The sequence below is a fragment of the Vanellus vanellus genome (genome assembly GCF_965231255.1).
Source record: "Vanellus vanellus genome assembly, chromosome: 2".
Taxonomy (NCBI): domain Eukaryota; kingdom Metazoa; phylum Chordata; class Aves; order Charadriiformes; family Charadriidae; genus Vanellus; species Vanellus vanellus.
This window is the reverse complement of record NC_138906.1, coordinates 149,847,585-149,871,838: the sequence shown is the minus strand read 5'-3', so window position 1 is coordinate 149,871,838 and position 24,254 is coordinate 149,847,585. Positions and strand designations below refer to the sequence as shown.

Sequence of the window (24,254 nt, the reverse complement as noted above, 5' to 3'; positions counted from 1 at the left end):
ACCTTTGTCAGCCTAGATTCATTAAAGAAAAAAAAAAAAAGATAGGTATTGCCGAAGAAATGGCAATTAGCTTTAAGATAAATTTCTAATTCTATTGTGACAATTCTTTATATAGGAAGCCATTAAGCTAAACAAAGCCAGAAACATCTCTCTACTGTATTTCAGGTATGAAAGTCTGTATCGTAGCACCTCTTAGTAATTCAGTACTGTATGATCAGTATATTTGCATGTATAAACGTGCAAAAGACGGGAATATTTTCATATGCCACTTTTAATTGGTACTAAAGCAGAAACCAAAACAGGATCCTAACTTGACCAGATATGTACTACTTGTTCCATAGATAGTAACAATGATATAAAATGATATAAAATAAAATTAATTAAAAGCATTCAAACAGAAAAGACCTTTAAGAATGCATTCACTCTTTTCAGAAATAAAACCATCTAGTGAGATCTGATGGCAACTAAAGGGTTTATCTTGCAAATCATGAGCATGAGAAACGCAAATATAAGCTTCCTTTTATTATTTGGCTGTAAAGTTTGCACAGGCAAATATACACACTATATGGGATTTCAGAGACCAGCACTGATACCTTCTTAAAACAAAGAAACTGTTAATGTAATAAAGACTTCCTGAAGTATCTCCCTAAATTCAAAGGCCGATTTACCAATTCTCGGGCTTTCTGTAATTTAAAAAAAAAAAAAAAAAAAAAAAAAAAAGAATCTGAACTTCCAAAAGCTGAAAGAATAACTTTGTGGAAAAGCATAAATTCAGAATTCAGAAGTAACAAAGAAAAAACGTGCCACCACATACCACAGCCACCCCCCAGCTTATCCAATCATTTTTTCCCCATCAATTTAATACTGAGAGGACAAAAAGTAAATCCTTCTCTCCCAGGAAACAAACTTTCTATACATTATTCACAAAGCTATTTCAATGCTATTCTGAATGTTAAGAATTTTATATAAATATTTGTATATTAAAGCACTATACTGAATCTTCATGGGACAATTTCCCCTTTTGAGAAGGGAGAGGGATGATGAACAGTCATTACATTGTTTCATGACTAACAGAACGGCAAGATTTGTTAAAATACAAGTAACCTCTGAAAAACAACCACCAGACACATGAAAACACTGTTTTATTCCCTGAAACAATCTGAAATGGACTTGATCGGGCTAGCCAGTGCTTTGAAGTGGCTCAATACAGAACATACGTTGGCTTTGCTTCCTTCAGTCTATTGACCTGAGTATAAAGATTGAAAGATACTGATTAACAGAAACGTAAAAAGAAAACAAGAATCAGTCAGGACTGCATTAAACTTCTAAACAATGCACAAACTCTGCTTTGTACAATAAATTCTGTTGAAAAAGAGCTTCTTAAAATACAAGTAGCTTTCCCATACTCAGTAGCAAGAGCTTCTAGTTATCAACTCTTATGTAGAGATAAGACACATAAGGCCTTACTACCTAGTTACTTCGACCTTATGCTGAAGGGCAACAAAGCTGGTGAAGGGACTAGAGCACAAGTCTTATGAGGAGAAGTTGAGGGAACCGGGGTTGTTTAGTCTAGAGAAAAGGAGGCTGAGGGGGACCTTATTGCTCTCTACAACTACCCAAAAGGAGGTTATGGCAAGGTGGTTGGTCTCTTCTCCCAAGTAACAGGCGAGAGGACAAGAGGAAACAGCCTCAAGTTGCACTATGGGAGGTTTAGATTGGGTATTAGGAAAAAAAATTTTCACCAAAAGGGTTATCAAGTATTGGAACAGGCTGCCCAGGGAAGTGGCAGAATCACCATCTCTGGAGGTATTTAAAAGACAGGTCCACATGGTGCCTGGGGACATGTTTTAGTGGTGGTTTTAGCAGTGCTAGGTTAACAGTTGGACTCGATGATCTTAAAGGTCCCTTCCAATCTAGATGATTCTATGTAGTCACATATGTATATGAATAAATCTAAAATTGTAAGTTAGCTACAATGTTTTTACAGATATGACTAGATGCAGAAAGAGCCACACCTTCCATGTTCCTTTTCCAATAAAATTCCAAATCAAACACTCTCTTCAAATCATTGTGTCACTATTCGAGCAGAGGTACATCCCATTACCCCTCTTCCACTTCTAGAGCAGTACTTAAACACCCATGTTTGCCAGATATGCTTCTGTGCACGAGCAGACAAAGAGCTTCTGAGTCACCACTGTCTATGGTTCAAACTGCCTTCATTTCTGTCAGTTTAGCAGCTGACAAAATTCTCTACTGATATTTTAATGAACTTTACTGTCATTGCTCCTCAACAACTGGACTTCAGGCATTCTTCCATTAAAAATTATACACTGAATACATATGAATCAGAACACAAAGATTTTTTTTTTTTTTAATTATTTCAAGACTAGTTGTCCAAGAACTAGAAAACAACAAAACAATGCTTTAATAGTATTAAAAGGAAGTAACAAAATTAAAGAGATGGGAAGACTAGAAGGAGGGGTGAGGACACAACTTTGGTATTGTATCCAAGCCTTTAGAAATATTGGATTGTGACTATATTAACTAATTGTTAATAGGTCTAATTTCTATAATATGCCACATCAGGAAAACGGAACTTGTAAATATCATAAAAGCAATTCCAAAAATAATTTAAAAATTAGTCAAAAGATACAACAGATAAAGTAGTATGCCATCATTATAATCCACATATTCTAAATTACCCAAAACTGGGAAAAAGACTATGACAGTGGCGTACACCAGAAGAGAGAACCTTTAGCACTCTCTATCCAAGCTCTCCTAGGATTGAAATTGAAATCCAGTTATTCTAGAAAGATATTAGTAGATACTCACCATTTCTCTACTCTCAAAATAAAAATGTTCAGCAAGTCATTACAACAAGAAATTCCAAGTATTGATGTGGGTTTGAAGTCTAGTGAACTTTCACCCGTTTGATGGTCTCCACAAAAATACTTGTCACCCACATCCCTTCAGCAAAGAAAGGATCAAAAATTCCACCTTGTTTTACCTTAAGAAGCTGACTTCAGAAGCCCCTGTAGTTTTGTTCTCAGTATACATATCTAACTGGTTTCTAACTACAACAAAAGAGTCCAGACGCAGTTTCCAGATCTTGGACTTACCACTACGTAACTGTGAAAAGATCACATGCAGGAAGACCAATAGTTCAACACAGAGGACTCTGTCTTAAAACTCAGTCTTAAGACTCTGGTGTACTATAGGCTTGTGCGACATTCATTAACTGATACCAGGCTCTTCTCATGATCTCGACAACATAGTCTGTGTTAGGTGCTTATCTGCTATTGCAGGAGAAAAGCACAGCCTTCAGTCCCCAGAGAGTTAAAAAGGTGGGAGTGGGGCAGGGGAAGGGAAGTCTTCCATTGGAGGCTCCAACACTGACAAACTAGATAAAAAAAGTGAGCAATAGTAGCAGATTTTTTTTAAACAAGAAATGCTTTTCCAGTATAGCCTATTGCACTTGAGAAAAGTCTGTAAATAGCCAATTGTTTCCTTTTTCTCATCAAAAGGAAGACGGGGTTAGAAGGGTTCTGTTGAAGTCATGCAACTGTTAGTATGCTGTTATCATTGGTGATCAGCAGACAACACAGTCTGCTTACACTCCTTCATTTATCTGTAGGTGGCTCTGCTAACACCTGCAGGCAGACACTGGTTATGTTTGTACAATACGTAACACAAAAGACTTCTAATGCAGTGTTAATATAATGAAATTATGTCAAATAAGCAACGTAAAAATGTTATTTTCACAACACAAAAAGGACTAAAGAAAGTTCTAGCTAGTAACAGTAATTCACCTAAACTATCTGCTCTCTTGATCCTTAGAGCCTGCTCGCAGACATCAGCTGTCTACACAAGGGGAAAGCACTTGGCTTGGAGCACCAACTGTGAATACTGAAAAAACAGATAACAATTTGTATCTAATCTGCTGAATGACATTCAGAAAAGGAGAAACTATAATATCTTAAAAAAATATCTGTTCACTGTCTAAGCAATAACAGTGAAAACAAACTAGAGTCTTCTGTATCCTTTAGAGGCAATCACTGAAAATTAACTTAGTGGCATTCTTTTAAACCTGCTAGCCTGGACTTACTTCCTTCACTTAGAAGCACATCTGTTGATATGTTCTTGCTGGTGCTACATATAAAACAGTAGTTTCAAGTTTTTAATGGTTTGGGAATTTTAGATTAAAATCTTTAACATTAACTGCTTTTTTGGTTTTAGCTTTAAAGAGGAAATAATTTTTTATTGTTTATTTGTCTCCAAAGTAATGACTTAAAAACAAAACAAAAACAAACCAAACCTGACGGAAAGTGTATTTCACCTTAAAAACCTGTAGTTTGCCCCAGTGAGATTCTATCTCACTCCAAACTTCCGGAATACAAATAAGCCCTTCCCTCCTAAAAGCATGCAGTCACTGGAAAAGCTAATACTTTAAACTATTACTAAAAAAAACACAAAGCAAAACACTCCACTAGCTTTTCAACAATACTGGGGGAGAGGCTGGTTTCAGCTTTCGTCCTTCCACTACTTCTCAAAGCAGCAATGCACGCAGACATATAAATACACGTGTGTGAGTGCATGTGCATTGTTGCTTGAGAGGTAATGGAATGAAGGCAGAAACCAGACATTATTCCATGTGAAGAGATGAACTTAAGTCATAAATAACAATAGTAAATTATCACAATAGTTACCAGACCTCTCTTATACATGTAGTGAATATAACCTTGGTTCCTAAAGGTTAGATAGTTTTTTTATAAAACATATGTGCATGACACAACCAAAAGCTCTGAAAACTTTGTGTCAATTAAGTACTTTGCAAGTGAGATGTACAGCAAAACCAGACAGAATATGGCGTTTGTGAAGCTGAAATATAGCATGTTCCATACACACAACAGGTTCCTTAAGAAGCTGTACTAAGTTTAAAGACAGAAAGCCCTATATTCTTATGAATCGTCTTTTTGACTCACAAGGAAGTGATGCATACTTCAGTACATATTAAGAAAGTTATTTTTGCAAATAAAACTCCACCTGCTAGAATGCAAAAACCTGCAGAAGTACATGACAACTTGACACAAGCATACTAATTTAAAGAAGAAAAGCTTGGTGCTTTAGCTTTGACTGGAATTTTACAAACCAAGGTAAATGCATGCACGTAGTTTCAAGAGACAAGTTATGTGATTTACTGACTGAAGAGGAACTCCATTTTTACAGAATTGTACCAGAGCATTTTTTTTCCCAATTATTTCAGACAAAATGGGGTTAATGTAATAGAAACAACAGTTACATTTACCTTACCATTCTTCAGCTGCTAGAACCTAAGAAATTTCTTTTTTGAATTTCAACTTCAAGGAAGTCTTTGGTATAGGCTAGAATAATATTGAAATTCCCAATATAAGTCACACTAATGAAGTGCTTCTCACTCCAATACACACATCCTCTGCCTCTCTCCAAATGACCATTACAGCCTTCTCAGCAGTCAAGCCAAGCCATATCAAAGCTTGGCTTAATGTAACATAAAGAGTTAAGCCTCCCCCATATCTCTTATTCTTGGAATAACAGAACACCAAGAGGTCAAGTAAAGACTTTTTATAAAGAAGTTCTCATTTTTATTTTATCATGTCCAGCTTCAAAATCATTCAAAGATAACTGTGACAGACTTTCCCTATTTTAATGTCAACCCTATAAGCATTATTTATAGGCTTAATTATATTTCCAGTATATAACACAAGACAGATACTTCTCACTTCAGTTTCCCTTAGTAACCACAAATGTGAAAAGCTGACTGCAGCACAGTTTGAGGGTCATTTCAAGAACAGAACAGGCAGAGAAAGGCTCCATTTTCAGATACTGCTGTGGAAACAGATCTGTACAGTAAAAGGCATAGATCTATGAAAATTATTAGAAGAATGCCAGAAGGTCAGTATCAAGATATGGCTCTTCCACCCCCCCCTCTCCCCCCCCCGCCAATTTCATTCTGTTATTTCTCCTGAAGTCTACAGTTTATTAATAATGCTGAAAGCAGGGAACTTGTACATGATTTTATAATTAATGTTATTTACCATGTCTAAGTAGTTACCTAAAAGTGAATCAGACTGATTAGCTTAGGATTTTTGAAGGAAAAAAACAATAAAGAAAAAAAATAAAGTAAAAAAGCATTACTTAAGTACTCCTAGCTAATTCCCGATTTAATTCCTGTCAAAATAAGCTATCAGATACACAGAATTCTAAGATTAAAGGTAATGCACATTATCGTTTTGCTAAGAAACTTTAAGTCTGTACTTGCCATGCAATGACATTCTAACAATAAAGCAGTAACTTACAGAATATTCAATAGTCCCTTTAGGCTTTTGAAAAGACATTCGTCGCCCATCTTTCTTGTCTGGGGTCTTCTTCTGGCCGGTGTCTGAAAAAAATTGAGGCAACGTGCGTGTTAAATTCATTTTGTTCTCTCAGTACTGTCACAGGCTGCTGATTACAGCCCCGTGGGCAGACATCTAATTCACCAGTTACACAGCTCGCTCCCAGTGACTCTGCCTAACAGACAACCAGCTGCTAGAATAGGAACTTCATTCCTCTGCAGTGTTTTAAGAATTTGACCAATATAAACCACTGATAACTGGGAATCAACTAACTGCATAAGTACTCACTGCTATCCAGGAAGCTATTAATGAAGGAAGACTAAATAGGAGTTTGAGCCCATCAGGCAAGCAACATTTCTGGAACCACTGTGTTTAATTGGTTTTCTATCATTCCCAGTCTGCTTTCGTCTAGAGGGGAGATGATCTACAGTTCCTGCATGTTCGATCTAATCAGAACAGGTTTTTTTGTCACTGATTGACAAGTACAGCGTATTTAAAGCTTTTTTTATAAGACAAAGAGCATTAGTGTTTAACTTCACAATTATTCTGTCTTTAGCAAACACATACAGCCTATACATAAACAATAAAGGTTCTAAATAAATAAAGTTAACTGTTCTTTTTATTGTGGCGTTAGTGTTTTGATTATTCAGTTTCGTAGACCAAATCAACGATAATCTGTACCTGAAGTATACTCTATTTTTTTAATACTAATTGGCTTGATATTTGATAAACACAATGCAACAGTGTACTTAGATGATTCAACAGAAAGTGTTTAATTCTATGTCTCTAGAAAAGTGTTTGTTTGTTTGTTTTTTAACTTATCCATTTATACATACCCATGCATTTTTTTGAGATGCGTCTGTTAAGTTAGGTCTCTGTCACAAGGCCTCCACCTTCAACAGTTAAATATTTGCTAAGGAGCCCAAAACACTTACATGAATGAAATATTTTAAGTTTTCGTGCTACAGCGGGATTAGTTATACTCCCATTTTGATACATTCAAATGTCTCTTACCATAACTAAATATATTTAGGCGAATATGTCAAACCAAATTGAATAGAAGAAACAAACCTTACAAAATACATTCTTTTTTAAATATTGTAGCATGGCTAGACTGAGAATAGAAAACAATGTACCTCTGTGTAAGCCTCACCTGAGGTACTAGAGAAACTTGCTATAAATTGACAGTAACTTCTGTGCATTGTTATTTTTAATTAGCATCGTGCCTTCAACACTGGAAAAGAGACTAGACAAACATTTACACAATTTTCATAGACTCCCTCCCAAATTTCTATGCAGATACTTGAAAAAATAGGATATGAGAGGGGGGAAAAACAACACGAGTTACACAGGGAGTTCTGCAGTGCCAAAAAATAAGAATCAAAATACAAAAAAAAAAAAAAAGAAAAAAGAAAAGAAGAAAGCCTCAGCAAGTATCTTACATTTGCTATGTAGGACAAGCTGCAGACAACAATAAATGTGATTTCTAGCAGATTCAACGTAAGTACTCTCCTGGGGTGTTCTTTATATAATAAGGAAATAAACATTGCACCAATTCTACTTTTTTTAGATAGTGAAAAAAGTCTGAGGAAGAATGTCCCCATACCTACAAGATAAAAATTGATCTATAGATGGTATTAATTATTGTAAGTTTTTATAGCTATGAACGTCTCAAGACTTTAAACCTACTTTTAAAAACTTTCTAGACATTCTGAAAGTCTATAGACACTGTAATTTTGCATCCTGCTGTATTCATTCAATACATTAAAAGGTATTTCTTCTCTTATTTACTAACTGCAGTTTTAAAAATATTACCTAAAAGAAACCATTATTTCTCATTACATTAATAGTTTTTAAAGACACTACAAATGTCTCTAGGGGAAATCAAGCCAGCTTAGTAAGGAATAAAATACACTAAAAGTTTTTGTGTAGACTAACAGTAGCCAACATTCTCCCCTTCCAGGCCAAATATTTTATTACCAAAGTTTCTACCTGACCTTGCAACCCAACAGGTGCCCCCTCGGCAAGCTACTGAAAAACTGCAACAGCTGTTTGACCATAGCTGTTCCAAATTTTTCAGCCTGTATCAAAGCTTTGTCAGCAGCTTAATCTTTTTCTTTCAACAGCAATCTGGTTCAAATACTCTTAAGCAAAAGTCAAAGGATGAAGCCAAAAAAAATGACTGATCTCATCCAGGATCTCATACATGCCTTAATAACCTATGCGTGGAGCACTCTTGTAGAACAAGCATCTTCATCTTCCCCTCGCCCCCCTCCCCCCCCCCCGCTATTAGACAGAAATAAAGAAGCCCCATACTACAAATGTATATATAACACTTGATTTGTACGCAGCCCAGTGTTGTTTGTGTTTTTTTTCCCTAACCCAAATTAAAGTTTCCTTTTTCTTACTAGTTTGTGTGTAAGTGTCCAAAGAGTGCACAGACGGGTGCCACTCAGGTTATCTTCTCCCTCTCCAGCAATTGAAAGGTAGAATAGAGTCTTGCACAAATAACCACTTCTGTTTCTGATGCCAGAAATAAAAAAGGAAAGTTATTTGTTCCTCAGTGCAGGACCTACAGCGCTTTAGACTTCAGAGCGCTCTGGTAACTTTAGGAAAGTAAGAGCAACCAGGGGTTAGACATGGGGAAGGAAGATCCCTGTTGGAAGCACGATGGAGGAAAGCAGATGCCAGGAGAACTCCTACCACAAATTCCCCAGGAGCTTATAATCTGCAGTTTTTCATGGGTTTTTTTAATGTCGTGTCCTCCCATACCCAAGAGAGTAATTCCTAACCGTTTCCATCATTCCTTCTGTGATAGCTTTATTTCCCCCTCACTATATTGATATAGCATTCAAGTGTTTCATAACCTACTGTGACCCAAGTCAAGAAGAGATGAAAGCAGGCAGCGCTGAGCTACATGCGTGCTGACTACCCAGCTGGCCAAGCACCGGGCACAGCTATCAAACACCCACAGCCCCAGTGCTTGAACTGTCTGTTCATACAGAACCCATCCATTTCACCTAACATCTCAGAAACAAAACTAGGAGGCATCTCAATTGCAAAACCAGGTCAGAGTAGCAGAGACATGAATACAACCTCCCTCATGGCATACTGCAATGACTCCAACTATCTGTCGCTGAATGAGCGGACTATTTATTTTTGAAAGTAAATCTTTCATCCATCCTTGTGCCCCTAGTATTCTAGGAAACGTGAAAGTGGAAACAACTGCCAGCGTAGTGGTCTGAAAAGATCTCAGCACCAATGGGAATCAGTCTCATCCTTCATTTTACTTATTTTCATGATAACTCTGTTGCACACGAGTTCACCTTGTTAGGTTACACACAATCGTTACCTCATCGGCCAGCAGTAAGCCAGTGAGCCCACCAAAGGCTGATGTTCTCGGATCACAGGTATAAGAAAAACCTGACACCACCGACCACACTGTGCACAACCTCAAGAGTCAACAGTAACTTGCGTAACAAGGGAATCCATAGGACTAGCTTATCAGATCTCTAGCAGTGCTGTCTTACACAAAAACAAAACCAGAACTTCTGTAACATCAAGGTTGATGCTTTAATTCTGAACTACTGTTCAGGATCCTGTTTTGCAGGACCAGGCCTCCACAACAGCTTGAAACACTGAAGTGAAAAAGTACATGTCAGATCCACAAGTTATGAGAAAATATTACAACTGCCTAGGTTTTAAAAGACAAGAACTAGAAAAATACAGAAGGCAGTGTTCAAAGCTCAAAGGAATTGGCTAGATGGACACACTCAAAGAGTTGTAGTCAATGGCGCTATGTCCAAGTGGCAAGCAGTGGCAAGCGGTGTTCCTCAGGGGTCAGTGCCGGGACCAGTGCTGTTTACCATCTTTGTCTGCAACATGGATGTTGGGATTGAGTGCACCTTCAGGAAGTTTGCTGACAACACCAAGCTTTGCAGTGCGGTCAACATGCCAGAGGCAAGGGATCCCATCCAGAGGGACCTGGACAGGCTGGAGAGGTGGGCCTGTGTGAACCTCATGAAGTTCAACTAGGCCAAGTGCAAGGTTGTGCATGTGGGTCAGGAGAATTCCAAGTACAAACACAGGCTCAGCAGTAAATGCATTCAGAACAGCCCTGAGGAGGACTGAGGGGTACTGGTGGATGAGAGCCAGCAACATGCACTTGCAGCCCAGAAGGCCAACGGTATCCTGGGCTGCATCAAAAGAACCATGGCCAGCAGGTTGAGGGAGGTGATTCTGCCCCTCTACTCTGCTCTTGTGAAACCCCACCTGGAGTACAGTGTCCAGCCCTGGAGCCCCCAACATAAGAAGGGCATGGACCTGATGGAGCAAGTCCAGAGGAGGGCCACAAAGATGACCAGAGGGCTGGAGCACCTCTCCTATGAGGACAGGCTGAGAGAGTTGGGGTTGTTCAGCCTGGAGAACAAAAAGCTCCAGGGAGACCTTACAGCAGCCTTCCAGTACTTAAAGGGGGCCTATCGGAAATCTGGGGAGGGACTCTTTATCAGGGAGCGTAGTGATAGGACAAGGGCTAACGGTTTTAAATTGAAAGAGGGTAGATTTAGATTAGATATAAGGAAGACATTCTTTACTGGGAGGGTGGTGAGACACTGGCACAGGTTGCACAGGAAAGCTATGGATGTCCCATCCCTGGAAGCGTTCAAGGCCACGTTGGATGGGGTTTTGAGCAACCTGGTCTAGTGGAAAGTGTCCTTGCCCATGGCAGGGGGATTGGAACTAGATGATCTTTAAGGTCCCTTCCAACTCTTACCACTCTACAATTCTATGAAAATGACACCAGACCAATATTTAGTCTGAATGCTGGACAAATGCATACAGAAACTTTAACAGAAAGATTAAATGACTGTAGCATAAGAATGGTTACATATGATCATCAACATAACAGAGAGAAGGACTTAATGTTCCAACATATTTATACAAGACAGGAAAAGGGTTTTTAGGAACATTTTGTTTTAGGAACATACAGCTTTCAATGAGGCAGCTTTGACCTTAAAAATATGTGATCGTCAGTGTCATTATCCAACTGGAATTCAAAGACAACTGAAGTTAAATTCCAACATTTATAGGTGAATTCCACTAACTGCCTCTCTATGGCCCTGTGCCACTGAATTTTGCTTAACTGAAAATATTCCTGTGGCACTGCTTGTTCAAACTGATATGACAAGAGTGACATTTCTCATTTCTTAGTGTGCCATCTGAGCTGAATTGTAGACCTTCAATTTTCTGTTTGCCGATGCTTCTAGCACATCCTTTGGACTTCTGGCAATAAAAGCTGATAGAGAACTCAAGATTTGTACCAACAATGCCACAATACATATTAAGAACTGCTTAGGAGTATCTTCAAGTTCTGCACAATGCAAAATGTATTAAGTTTTCCTTTACCCTACTATTTTTCTGCATAAGCTTAAACTTCAAATAACTTGCAATATTTCTCAGCTGCTATTCATTTCAAAGCTGACAGAAATTACAAAGATCACTTTTTCCAGAGGAATATACTGATAAACCAAGCAGGTATCCTTTGAGATAAAGCAAGTAAGCTGGACAAGTCAACAATTAATGCAAATGGCTTACAATTAATAACTGAGCTTATTATGGTTAAGAAGATGAGAAGAAGAAGATTTATTCCCATCTCCTCTCCCACCCCCCCTCCCCTAAATGAGTACTGCAAGTTATGCATTAGATTTACATGTGTTTAGGAAAAAGGCAGAGGCGGCAGTCTTGTTAAATGCTTGTCTAGGACACAATTTTTCACAGTTCTTAAAAAAAAAAAAAAACATGCAGCGCATATGGGGTAAAGATTTTTAAAAACTGAATCACAAGAAGGTAAGGAAAGAAAATTAGCCTTTCTTTGAAATATTCTCCAGTATGTTGTTACTTAGCAGCACATGAAACAATTTTCTAATTGATAAAACAGAGGAAGCATAAGATACTACATCTTTATTTGACTAGTTCTGCCCAATAACAATTAGATCTTCACAATCTATTCATAAAGAAACAAAAAACATTAAAGAAGGAAATCTTTATATTCCATAAGGTTTGGTGACTTGAGCTTCCTAACAGCAGGGGCTACATCTCAGTAGAGCAACTGTCTCATTGACCCTTCTCCCCCTCCTGCAGTTAGATACGCTTATGCTAAATACTGGAATATTATTTTCTGTTATCTTCCAATGTCTTAGGAACCAAAACCGAAGAGGCCCTAATAGTAACCTACACGATGCTAGTAGCCAGCAGTTTTCTAGCCAAAATGATAGGTTTTGAGATTACAGCAGTGTCATAAACAATGCTCCCTTTAGTCTCCTCTTGCTAAGCAACTGCTACTTATTCTGTGATTCAGTCCTTCCTAGAAAGTCACGCTCTCAAAACTCTGGATCCTTATCACTGCTCTCCACATGATTCTTTTGTTCAGATTTTTCTCAAGCAAAACCCCAAACTAAATGCATTCAAGTCCTTGTTAATGCTGCATCATCAAAATATCTTGTTCCTGCAACATAGATTCATCAGTGATTCAAGTTCATTTTGTGATCCCCCTAACATGTGACCCTCTTTTCTGCTATCCAGTCAGCTGCATAGCACGTAGGCAGAAATAATTAAATGTATGATTTCAGGATGAAAAACAACAGAAACAAGTTTAAGGCAGGCCACTTCTCCAAATGGCTAGGAGAGAGAAAGCCAGCTCCATGCATGACCCTTGTAGTATGTGCATCACACAGGCTTTCTTCTAAAATAACATTTCACATTCAGGGTAAACAGAAATGCTTCGCCAAATTTTCAAATGTAACTATGCATTAACAGTAAGCTTCCTTCCCTGTTCCATCTAAGATATGTATGTATACAGTTTAATACATTACAGACTACTTAACTGCAATTTCCACCTCTCTGCAGACCATGTGTATGTATTAATGAAAACTTGCAAAAAACATGACTGCTCTCCTGAGACCAAGGAAGTCAACTTTTCCAATTAGTAATTACTGTCTACCTCTTTCAGATATTTTAAGCCCCTTTAGTTGTACATCTTCAGTTCTATACAATACCACATAAGCAGTTTGACCATCACGCAGCAATATCAAGTTATCCTTTGATATCTTTAAGAATTTATACTTTGCCTTATCACACTTAAGCCAATAGTACCCAGTTTTCCTAAGAGCTCAAGTCAGTCAGCTTATCCTGGTAATGCACAAGTCTGGTGCATCATACGTGCCCTGCCAACATGCAAACACATCTACTGTGTACGTGAAGTTATACCCAATGCTTCAGTAAACAACTTACTGCGTAAGTTTATTGCATTAGGTTTGCAGATGATGTCAAACTGGGGGGACCAGTCAACATACTTGAGGGTAGGGTTGCCATTCAGAGGGACCTGGACAGGCTGGAGGAACAAGCTGACAGGAACCTTATGAAATTCAACAGGACAACAGTCCTCTGCATGGTAAGGAAGAGTCCCTTGTGTAGTAGAGGGTGACATTGCCCAGCCAGAGAGCAGCTCTGCTGAAAAAGCCCTGAGGGTCTTGGTAGGCAGCAAGCTGAACAGGAGCCAGCAGTGTGCCCTGGCAGCAAAGAGGGACAACAGCATCCTCAGTTGTATTAATGGGAATGTAGCCAGGAGATTGAGAGCGCCAGAGAGAAGCAACTGTTCTCCTTAGCCTGGCACTCAGACTGCTTTTAGAATACCGGTTCTAGTGTCCCCAGCCCCCTCCTCCCCAGTCCCTTTCCATATAAGACAGACATCAATAAATGGAAACTATTTCGGTGAAGGGCCACCAAGGTAGTTGGGGGCTGTGAGAAGAGGCTAAGAGAACAGAGCTGCTCCCACCTGAGTAAGAGATGGCTTTGAAGGACTGTAACAGCAGCCTCCCTGTACCTTCTAGATAACTTCCCCACAGATGTCAGGCTCTTCAGCGGTGTATAGTGGGAGAACAAAAGACAACAGACATAATGGAGAAACAGGAGAGCTTCTGACTGGATAAAAAGATAAAACTGCCCAGAGCAGTTGTGCAGTTTCCATCCTTGGACATTTTCAAGGCCCAACTGGACAAGGCAGTGGGAAACTCAGCCTGAAGTCAGTCTTCCCTACTTTAAGCAGGACTAAACAGTCTCACTTGCAATTCAAGTCATCAGTAACCATGACTCCTCTCATATTTTTCTGGCAGGCAATGCAGATGTATGAGGCTACCACCAAACCAAGCCAGAGGGAGAGCCACACATAACAAGACTTGTGCCTGCTGCCCTTTCTTTTATCACCTCTTAGTATTGCAACAGTGAGATGTGTTGCTTACTGATGAACAGAAAGGTATTATTCGTACAAGTCACAAGTCAAAAGGCAACAATGAGCATGCAGGTTCTCAATAAAACATCAGCTTCAAAACTGGTTTAATGTTAGAAATGGGAATTAACCAGAAAAATTAAGATAAAAATGCAACATAACACATTAAAACAAGAATGCAATACAGTCAAAGGATACCAGATTACTAGAATAAACCATACTTAGATTATAAACTAATCTAATAGATGACTGAAACAGATCTAAACTGAACTTCAGTAAAACATCTGATGCATCAGGATCCTACTGAACAGTAAAAAACAGACTAGGAATTGTAAACTATGCCAAAAATTCACTAAAGGGGAGAGTGAAATAGAAACAAGCAAGGAGGAGTATATTAATAAGTTCCCAATGGACTAGTTTTAAAAACAGTTCAATTGCACATCAGCAAACAAACTCAAAAGCACAATCAATGGCAAAAGCTGGGAAAAAGGGCACACAATGAATTCTGTAGCCCCAAAGCTTGGAGAAAAAAACAACAAAACAAAACAGGGCAAGATGTAGTAGTACAAAGCATAACATGAAGTAAAAGATTGTTTAACATCACATACACTCAGGGAATAGTCAAGAGTTTCTATATACTAGTAGCGCACAACTCGGAAGAAGAGATTGTGCATACATTAACATATCACAAGATGACTGAGTCACCAGCCTGATAGATTCCAAGATCACATTTGCTTCTTATGCCTGTACCAACTGAAGTATTTTCAGACATGAAAGCGAAGCATTAGCGTCTTGGTAAAGGGTGCTGGTACATTTCACATGTGCTTCATCCAGAACAGTGTGTACAAGAAAACTTGCAGAACTGTGTCTCCCCAGTTTGAAGCCTCTCTCATCTTTATTGTACACCTGTTGATTTCTTAAAAGCGAAGTACTGAATAAGGATGAAGTAAAGAAATAATCTACCCTATTCTTATGTCTGCTTTATTCTGAGACAAATTTTTAGAAAGGAAGATACTAACTTTTACAGCAGCACTTGACAAATGTACTATAACTTGGCGCTGCACTTTTGTCTTTCTAATGAACTGCTGCTACCTTCACCATAGTAGAGAGGACTGACAGGCCACATGGCTTCCTGGATATACCGTGTATGGTTACCTTACCAATCAAGACTCGAAAGTTGATAAGAAAAAAATGTAAACAAACCCACAAGCCACATTGTTCAGAACTGAACAATCAAGTTGAGCCTGAGGCAGAAAAAAAAAATAAGTTTTTTCATAGAAGGCAGCTAGAACAATTTCCCTGACAGACTGGTTAAGAGGATTCTCTGAACAAGGAGTTCTGAATGACTGATTTTAATTTCTTTAACTTCTGTACTTAATGAGACATATACTGCAGGAAGTCAAGACTGCCTGAGCAGCATATCTTCTCCCTCCATGAAGTTACATCAGACAGAAGTGAGGTGAAAATGTCTAGGAGGGAAGAAGCATGAGACTTCAAGTATGGAAATACATCCTCACAGAATCAAAGTGTTATCTGGAAGAAACCTCTTGAGTACATCTACTCCAGCCTTCAGTTTAAAGTGGGAATATTGTCAACATCAAATTAGGTCAGCTTAAAATTGTAACCTGTCCCAGTGATGGACCACCCTCCTTGTGCACTTTTTTATTCCATTGTCCAATTTGAACCTCCCAAGCCAAAACTTGTGCCTGCTGCCCTTTCTTTTATCATCTCTTAGTATTGCAACGAGCGTGCCCCTTTAGATAGATATAGGTCACTATTAGATTCCCTCTAAGTTGCCTTGGTCTCCTCTTTGCCAGAGTAAATCTTAGCTCCCTCGATCCCTCCTTACAGGTCATATGCCCTATGCCCCTAAACATGCTGGCTGGACCTTCTACAGTTTCACAGCAGCCTTCTTTAACAGTGGTGCACTAAACCAAAGAGCATATTCAAAGTACAGTCTCACCAGTGCCAAAGAAAAGAAGCAAAACCACGCCCCTCACTCTGCTGGCCACACTCCCCCTTACACAGCAGACAGAGCAAACAGCATACTACACTATGAGACATGCTGTTGGCTCATTTAAGTAAGAGGTTTGTATAGATGAGACTCAAATTAAACTGAACGTCCAAGTTAATTCTGCAGTAAAGATAATCCTTAATCACACATTCCCTAAAGCCTTGAGTTGCATCTTAAAGCAAACAAAACTGCATGCAGCTTCGACACACTAACACCTACAACATATACCAATAAACAAGAAAGCTACATTCTGTTCTGGCTAAAGTTTCTAGGTAAATCCAGGCCTTGAATACATACATACATACTAGCTCTTTCTGGAAATTATCAATAGACTAACTTTAGAAGTTAAATTCCAAAGCTTACAAGGCTTTTTTTATTATTTTTTTATTTTTTTTTTTTTTTTACAAAAAGGAATTTTACACTCTGGAACTATTGGTAGGAAGCCAGATGCTTCCTCTAGAATTTCTGGTTCTCCTTGCATTTTTTTCCTCCACAATCATTAAAAGACAAAATACCTTTCCAAAGTTACTTCATGGACTTGGCTGCTGACACAAACAATGTAAACTGGTTAAACAGGTTTACAGCTTCCCATGGCACTACTCAGTCTCTCAGTGCCTCCTGTCTCCCTACTAAGAAATACTATAAACTGTTCTGCACGTACCCAAACAAGTACACTGGCTCAGAACAGTGATTAAAGGTACAGCATTTGACCAGACTTGACTCCCTGAACTTGGAAACCTTATAGAGCAGCTGTTCAACTGTTTAGAAAGACAGGTAAGAAAACAGTAAACATAAATTTACTAATATTACATGCATGAAATTGAGATACTTTATTGTAGAAGTGAAACCAAAAATAAATAAGAATCAAAAAGGTCGGGTTTGTTTCAGAAACATGGAAATAGGGTTTTAAGGTATTTATGAAGAGCTATTCTTTTAAGAAGTAATGCGGTCACAACTGAACCACGCAAAGAAAATGAACACTGAAAAGATCTTTCTGGAAGTCCTAAGTGGGAAACAAAGCTAGAGTAATAGGTAGGCCTGGATCCAGAACACTGCATACAGAGATCAAACATTTGGAATAGTTAGAATTTTCCATTAAGGTTTAAGTTAATGTCAGGGGACCCACCTCTAATTAAAACAGAGGCTGGATTTCAACTGAAGTATTGTAATAATTGTTACAGCTTCCACAGCCACCAGGGCATAGGCAGTATGTGAAATTCAGCAAAATGCTTGCCAGAAAAAGAATTCTACAATCACAAGAATTTGTTTCTGCCCATAACTGACAGAAACCCCATGAAGGAGAAGACATCATGGGAGGGCCAGGATCTAACTGCCTTGCTCAACATGCTTTGCCTAGGTTAGGAAAACCCCAAAGTATGGTTCTGTCAAAAAGGCACATCAAATTCTATACACACAGAACCCCACCTTGCATTCCAGAACTGCAATCACATTTCATTAACACAAATTTAAAGTATTACATTATGAAAGTATCTGAGGAAATATACTTCCTGCTCAAAGCTAGAGAAACCCCAAAACATTATAGTGCAGTCTATGTTAATCCTTTGTCCCAGAGCAAGAGGGGAAGAATAGTCATAGAGAGCTTCTCCCTCCAACAAATCACACATATTGTAGGGAACAACGCTTTGGACTAACAGCTGAACACATGGCTTTGTAACTGATCTAAAAAACAGAAGTTGCTAAGGAGTTTTACTTCCATTTTGCTTCTGCAAAAGAGTATAAATAATCTTTGTCAACAAGCCTTTAACAGTTTGTAGAGGTCTTTTTGAAGGTACTTCATCTCACTGCTGAAACACAAGTTGCTATCTCTTTCTATCCCTGTATGTCCTGGGGGAGAGGGACACAGAATAAAGAAAGAAAGAGTGCCACTGTAAATATAGCTGGTTACCCATTATCCTTTCTGTGCAAGGAGTGTGATTCAAGGCACAGAAGGAGACATCAGCTACATCTGACCGACTGCACGGGCATTCCTATTGCCTTGTATACTACAGTGAGCACCAGCTCTTGTTTCTCTTAGTAAAGAACAACTATTTTACACTTCCAAAATAACCTAAAGTAACGAAAAAACTTAATGGTCTTTAACACTACCTTTCAGTAGAGACCCGACTTCAGCCTTACCTACAGACAATGACAAACATGCAATCCTTCACTTTGCACAGAGCTTCTTCAAACAGTAAAAAAGGGAAATTTTTATTATTCATTGTATACTGCTCCTCCTTAGAAAGGATTTTCACAAACTTAATTTCTTATGTCTTTTTATTTCCAAGCAGTTGTCAGACCATGCTGCTTTTACAAGCTATGTCGTGGTTTGTTTTTAACCTCCAATCAATAGCATTACCTCCCTGGACTCCTTATCGCCCCGTCCTCTTCTGCATAGTCTGTGTACATTCACTGTCCACTCCTCCAGTTTCCGCAGCATTTCTTGCCAGTCTGAGCACTCACTTCAGATGAGTAAGTTACAATACCCATACTTACAGCCCAACGGCACTATGGAGCCAGGGGGTGACAACAGCAACCCTCTTGCTCCCAGGCACGGGACAGAAAGAGTCACTCACTGTCTCCCGACTGACCTGTTTGACTACTAGAAAGCAGACGTACTACTTCTGCCCTTACCATCACCAAAACTACTTCCAAAGTACTACCGCCTGTTCTTCAGGAGCACACGCGGCAGAAAACACCTTGTACACAAAGGACCAGCTTGTGCTCCAGTCGCTTTCCCTCACCCCGCTCAATAAAAGCGCCAGGAAAAGGGAGCGGAGGGTGGCAATGAAAGCAGATGTAGTAGTACTGTCACTGAAACCGGGCAGACGTGCAGCAAGAGCAAAGTTGGGCTTTTTTTGTTATTAGACCCGTCCCCTGGTGCAACCCCTTCCGGGCGCAGCCTGCGCTCCGCCGAGCGCCCCGGCACGGCGGCGGGGCAGGCCTCGGCCCGCGGCCCGGCCCTCCCACGCCCTCCCTCCGCCGTCCTACACCGCCGCCTCCTCCCTCAGCTGCCGCTCGGGGTCGCCCCGGTGCGGGGAGCCGAGGCGAGCAGCCCGCTACAGGTCTCCCTGCCGCGGCCCGGCAAGGCTGCCGGCCAGGGGCACGGCGAGGGGACGGCGGGCGGCTCCGCGCCGGGGAAGGGACCCTCTCCCCCTCCTGCTCCCGCACGCTCTCGCTTCCCCCGGAGCTCGCTCCCCTGCGGGGAGGCTCACAGGGGGGCGAGAAGCCCAGCCCGGTGCCCAGGGAGGTCCCCGACCGAGCGCTGCCCCTGCCACCCCCCGGCCCCTTCCCCGCCGGTACCTGGCGCCGGCTCGGCGGGGCCCGCTGCCCCGCGGCTCCGGCCGTCCTGGACGCGGACCTGGCGGAGGCCGCCGGGCACGGCCCCCCAGAGGCGGCTGGCGGTGCCGCGCAGGAGACGGCCGCCCTTGCCGGTGAAGGTGGTGAGGTAATCCATGGCGGGGGGCTCCTAACGGCCGGGGGGCCCCATGGCCGAGCCGGACACGCAGCTCCACCGGCCCCGCTCCACAACTTGGGCAAACTTTGGGGCTCCGCCCCGCCTCCATTTAAAGGGGCCGCGCCACCGCCGCCGGCGCTGGGCGCGGACGGGCGCGACCCGGCGGCCGTGCGGGGCCCTGACAGCCGGAGCCGCGGGGGTCCGCGGCCGCCGCTCCCCACCCTCCTCAGGCGAGCTCACGGCCGGGTCAGCGCCTCCTCAGCGGGTCGCTCCTCCCGCAGCTGCCCCAGCGCTCCGCATCTTCCAGAGGTTCCCTGGTTTTACACACGGAGCGCGGGGGGGGGGGGGGGGAGCGGACCGTCCAAACTTCTCCCCGCCGCAAGGACATGGGCCGCGCGCCGCCGGGGAAGGCTTTTGGGGGGGGCTGTAGGCCCGACGGCGGTTTCATGAGGGCCGTGACCAGAGGCGGTGGACGCCTGGGTCTCCTCACTGCCTCTGTCACCGGGACGCTCGGGACATTGCTGCCTTTTAGTCTCAGGCAGGCTCACAGCCACATGCACATCGTCATGAACTTATCTGCAGTTTGGGGTTTTAGTTAAGTTTTGTGAAAGCTCATGGGTTTACAATGATGTGCTGCGAAGCTTTCTATTAACTTTCAGCTTTGCATCTCTGCTTCGCTTTACTAAGAAGCATGAAAACCATGAATCACGGCAGTCCCTTGCTCTCAAATCTTCTCGCAGTTGTGGATATTAAGATGTTTTACCACCACACCTGTACAACAACACTAGGCTGTGTGGTTTCGCCATTTGGCTTTTGATCCCTCACACTCTCAGACTTTCCTGCCATCTGGATGCCACTGTCCCTGCCGTGCTAGCCCAGCCGTGTCCCCTGGTTGTCCTTTGTGTGTTTGCCAACTTTGCTACCTGACTCAGCCTTTGAACTCGCCACGTCACTTCAGTCTTCCAGCGGAACTTTCTAGGTATACAAATGTTTGTTTCTTTGTGAAAAAGGCATTTGATTTGTGGTGTTCATTTGTACCCTCTCATTCTTTGTCCTCACAATTGTTGGAACTTTTAAGTTTTGAAGAAATGCAACCAGTTAGAACATGATCCAACACTTCAACAGAGAAAGAAATATCTCAGGCATTGAATCTCATGATTAAGATCTGCCTTATGATGTGTGTTCTGCACGTACTGAGGCTGGAAGAACAGGCATATCATTAGATTTACAACCTGTGCCATAGACCTTAAGAATGCCGAACTATAAGCTAATGTGCTTACATTCTAATCAGGGTATGATGCAATTATATGCTGCATCTAGCTGCAAATGAAAGCATTGTTTAATAAAAAAATACTCTTGTTGAGCCAAATCTATTGTGTACATGCAGAACAGAGGAACAAAATGCTGAGCTATCTCAACTCCTATTCACTTGTAGCAGCTGCTCAATTAAATCAGCGTTTAACGTCAGCATTTTGGAGTGCTGATTTCTGAGGGTTACTTGATGTAAACAGTACACTCAAATCAACCTTTCTACTACTTAAATCAGTTCCTGCTCAGGAGATAATGATGTTCAAGACTTTTTTTCAAATAAAACCTTTTCATGGAAACAGAACAAGAAATTTTCAGCAGAATTAGCTCTCCCTCCCTCCTCCCACCAGTAGAAATGGATGTGTAAACTGTCTGTTCCAGGACTAATGAATAAATCAGGAACTGCAGAGTCACTGCATGGTCTAAGTACCACTAGATGTTTAGTATATAAACTATTGTGCCTACCAGATCTGTCTTGCCCTAAACACTGTAATTAGTTTTCATTTCATTACAGTGTTTCTGCTGTGAAGAAGTTATGGTTGGTCTTTTGCCCTGTTGATTGTATTTTAGGCAAAATCTACCTATGTCTTTGCACCAGGAATGAGTTTACAACTGTGGTGGAGCTGGCTTGTCCACCAGTATTCTAGCCACATATGCACCTCTGTTATTGTACGGATTTGTATGTAATTCCTCTGTGGTTTGAAATAGTTCTTTTTTTCCTCTTTCAAGCCCATATTGTGCAGCATTTATCATTATACTGCAGTGATAGGAGCTGCAGATTCAGATTCAGCCAACATTTTGCTAAAGTATTCAAGGTAAATGTCTTGATAATATGAATTTGTTACGTTTTATCTGCTTTCATCTGCTTTGTTCACAAATAGTCTAACAACTGAAGTATAAAATGATCACCTGTTACTGCAATGCGATTTTCATAGTATTGAAAATTATTGCTCATATTCAAAAGTATACATTTAGCAACGTTTTTACTTAGGGAGAACAAATTCTTCAATTCAGCTGTCAACTATAAAACCAAGATTTAGGTATCTGTGCTCATAAAAGGTAATAGAACTCTTTTTAAGATGTGTGACACTCATGGACTAGTGATAAAACTTCAAGGCATTGAAGGTAATACAATTATTACTACTACATTGTGAAGAATATAGTCAGAGCTATACTACTTCAGTAGTACTATTATGAGTTTTAAGATGCTTTTTCTACTTATTTGTGCCACACCTACAATAGCAAGATTTTTGACAAAGATCTCCGCTGTGAAAACTGACCAAGCTTAATCCTGTCATTTATAAAGTCTAATATACTGGGACTTAAGATTGTAGCCTATGTTTCTGTCTGAAAATCTTTGCAGCATTCCTCAACTTTTTAATTGGTAGGAACAATGTAAATGCTACATACATAAGCAATGTGTGTCCCTTTTGCCATAAAACTAAACCAAACATAATTACATTCTACAATATTTATATTAATTTTTTACACTTAGATTGATTCTGAACAGCTTTACAGAGGCTTGATCGTTCTGCCTTTATGTCCTCAATATCTAGGAGCAACCAGGATTTCGCTGAGGGGGAGGGCTAATAAGTTTGTATTTGTTCTCTGAATGTACAACAAGGATCTCTCCTAGGGTTATTCTCTGCCCTGTGGCATCCGTGCAGAAAGTATATCTCTCTAACTCTACAATCTCTTAAAACTGGCCTTCCAAAAGAAGGAGCTGCTCCTACCTGCTTGTGCCTGTTCCCTTGCTACCAGCACGAGCACCAGCATTCACCAGCATTCACTTGGCAGGTGAATGAACTGTGCAGTAAAGCTGATCCATTTAAAAGTATTTTTTTAGTTTAGTCAAAACTAACTAAGCATATTTATTTTTTGTGGGGTTAATATCCTCAGTTAGATCTCTAGATCTGATCGAGTTGTGTGTAAACACCCATGGAACCACGGGTTGCAAAGCAACAGAAGAGCGAGTAGAAGTGGCTGGAAGAGAGGAAAGGGAAGGAGGAAGTTGCAGACCAGCCTCTGTCTTCAGTGCCGGTGTACATCAGCTCAAAGCGATAGTGCAACTGTGGCACAAGTGGGGATGCCTTCATACCGGTATTACACACAAAACCACCTTCAGTAGCTACAGAATTGTCTGACAGAGTCTGCCTGCATTTATGATGCAACACTTAATAACACATTATGCTAATCTGTCGCTGTAAATAAAGGCAAAGAGCTACTTGAGCTGCATCCTAGCAGAACTGGTGGTATAGAGAAGAGAGAACAGGGATCAGTTTTGATCAAATAGAAAAGGATACAATGAGGAAAGAATATTTCCAGGGTCTGAACTATATATAAAATATATAGCTCTGACTTATATATAAAAATATTTCAAAGGAGAAAAAGAGATAGAAACCACAGCAAGTGGTAGTTACCTGTAATTTGTCTGGGGACAGATCTGTTGCTTGTGAAAATAACTGCAAATTGCAGCAACTAATTCCAGGCAAAATGCCAGCAGATGCTGTGCAAGCTTCCTTAGGTCTTAGCCAGTTGGCACACCAGGTGTATAGAATATGGGCCTCTTGCAGTTCATGTTGCCAAACCTCCAGTGCTACCAAACTGCAGGCAAAGTACACTAGGCACTAACACAACCCCCTCATTTTATTTTGTGAGAAAGGATGTTTGTACATGCTTTCCAAGGTGAAAATCTTGACTTTAGTCATTTGCCAATCAGCCAGAATTAATGCTCATTTGTATATAAGCAACCTATATGCAAGTATGTAATTTTGACAGTTTGAACCAAATGCCTCATTTAAGCTTCCTTACTCATTCTGG

At 40.6% G+C, this 24,254-nt stretch overlaps 1 protein-coding gene across 1 annotated transcript in view; it reads right to left on the bottom strand.

Annotated features, from left to right (window-relative positions):
* OXR1 (oxidation resistance 1) overlaps positions 1-20,193 on the bottom strand; it is an 85,315-nt gene extending 65,122 nt beyond the window's left edge. Inside the window, exons 1-2 of the mRNA XM_082499412.1 lie at positions 19,973-20,193; positions 6,336-6,418 (exon numbers count right to left, since the gene is read on the bottom strand). Of these exons, the coding sequence (XP_082355538.1) occupies positions 6,336-6,418; positions 19,973-20,126 (237 nt within the window). The 5' untranslated portion in view covers positions 20,127-20,193. The remainder of the gene's footprint in view (positions 1-6,335; positions 6,419-19,972) is intronic.
* Positions 20,194-24,254: the final 4,061 nt, after the last annotated feature.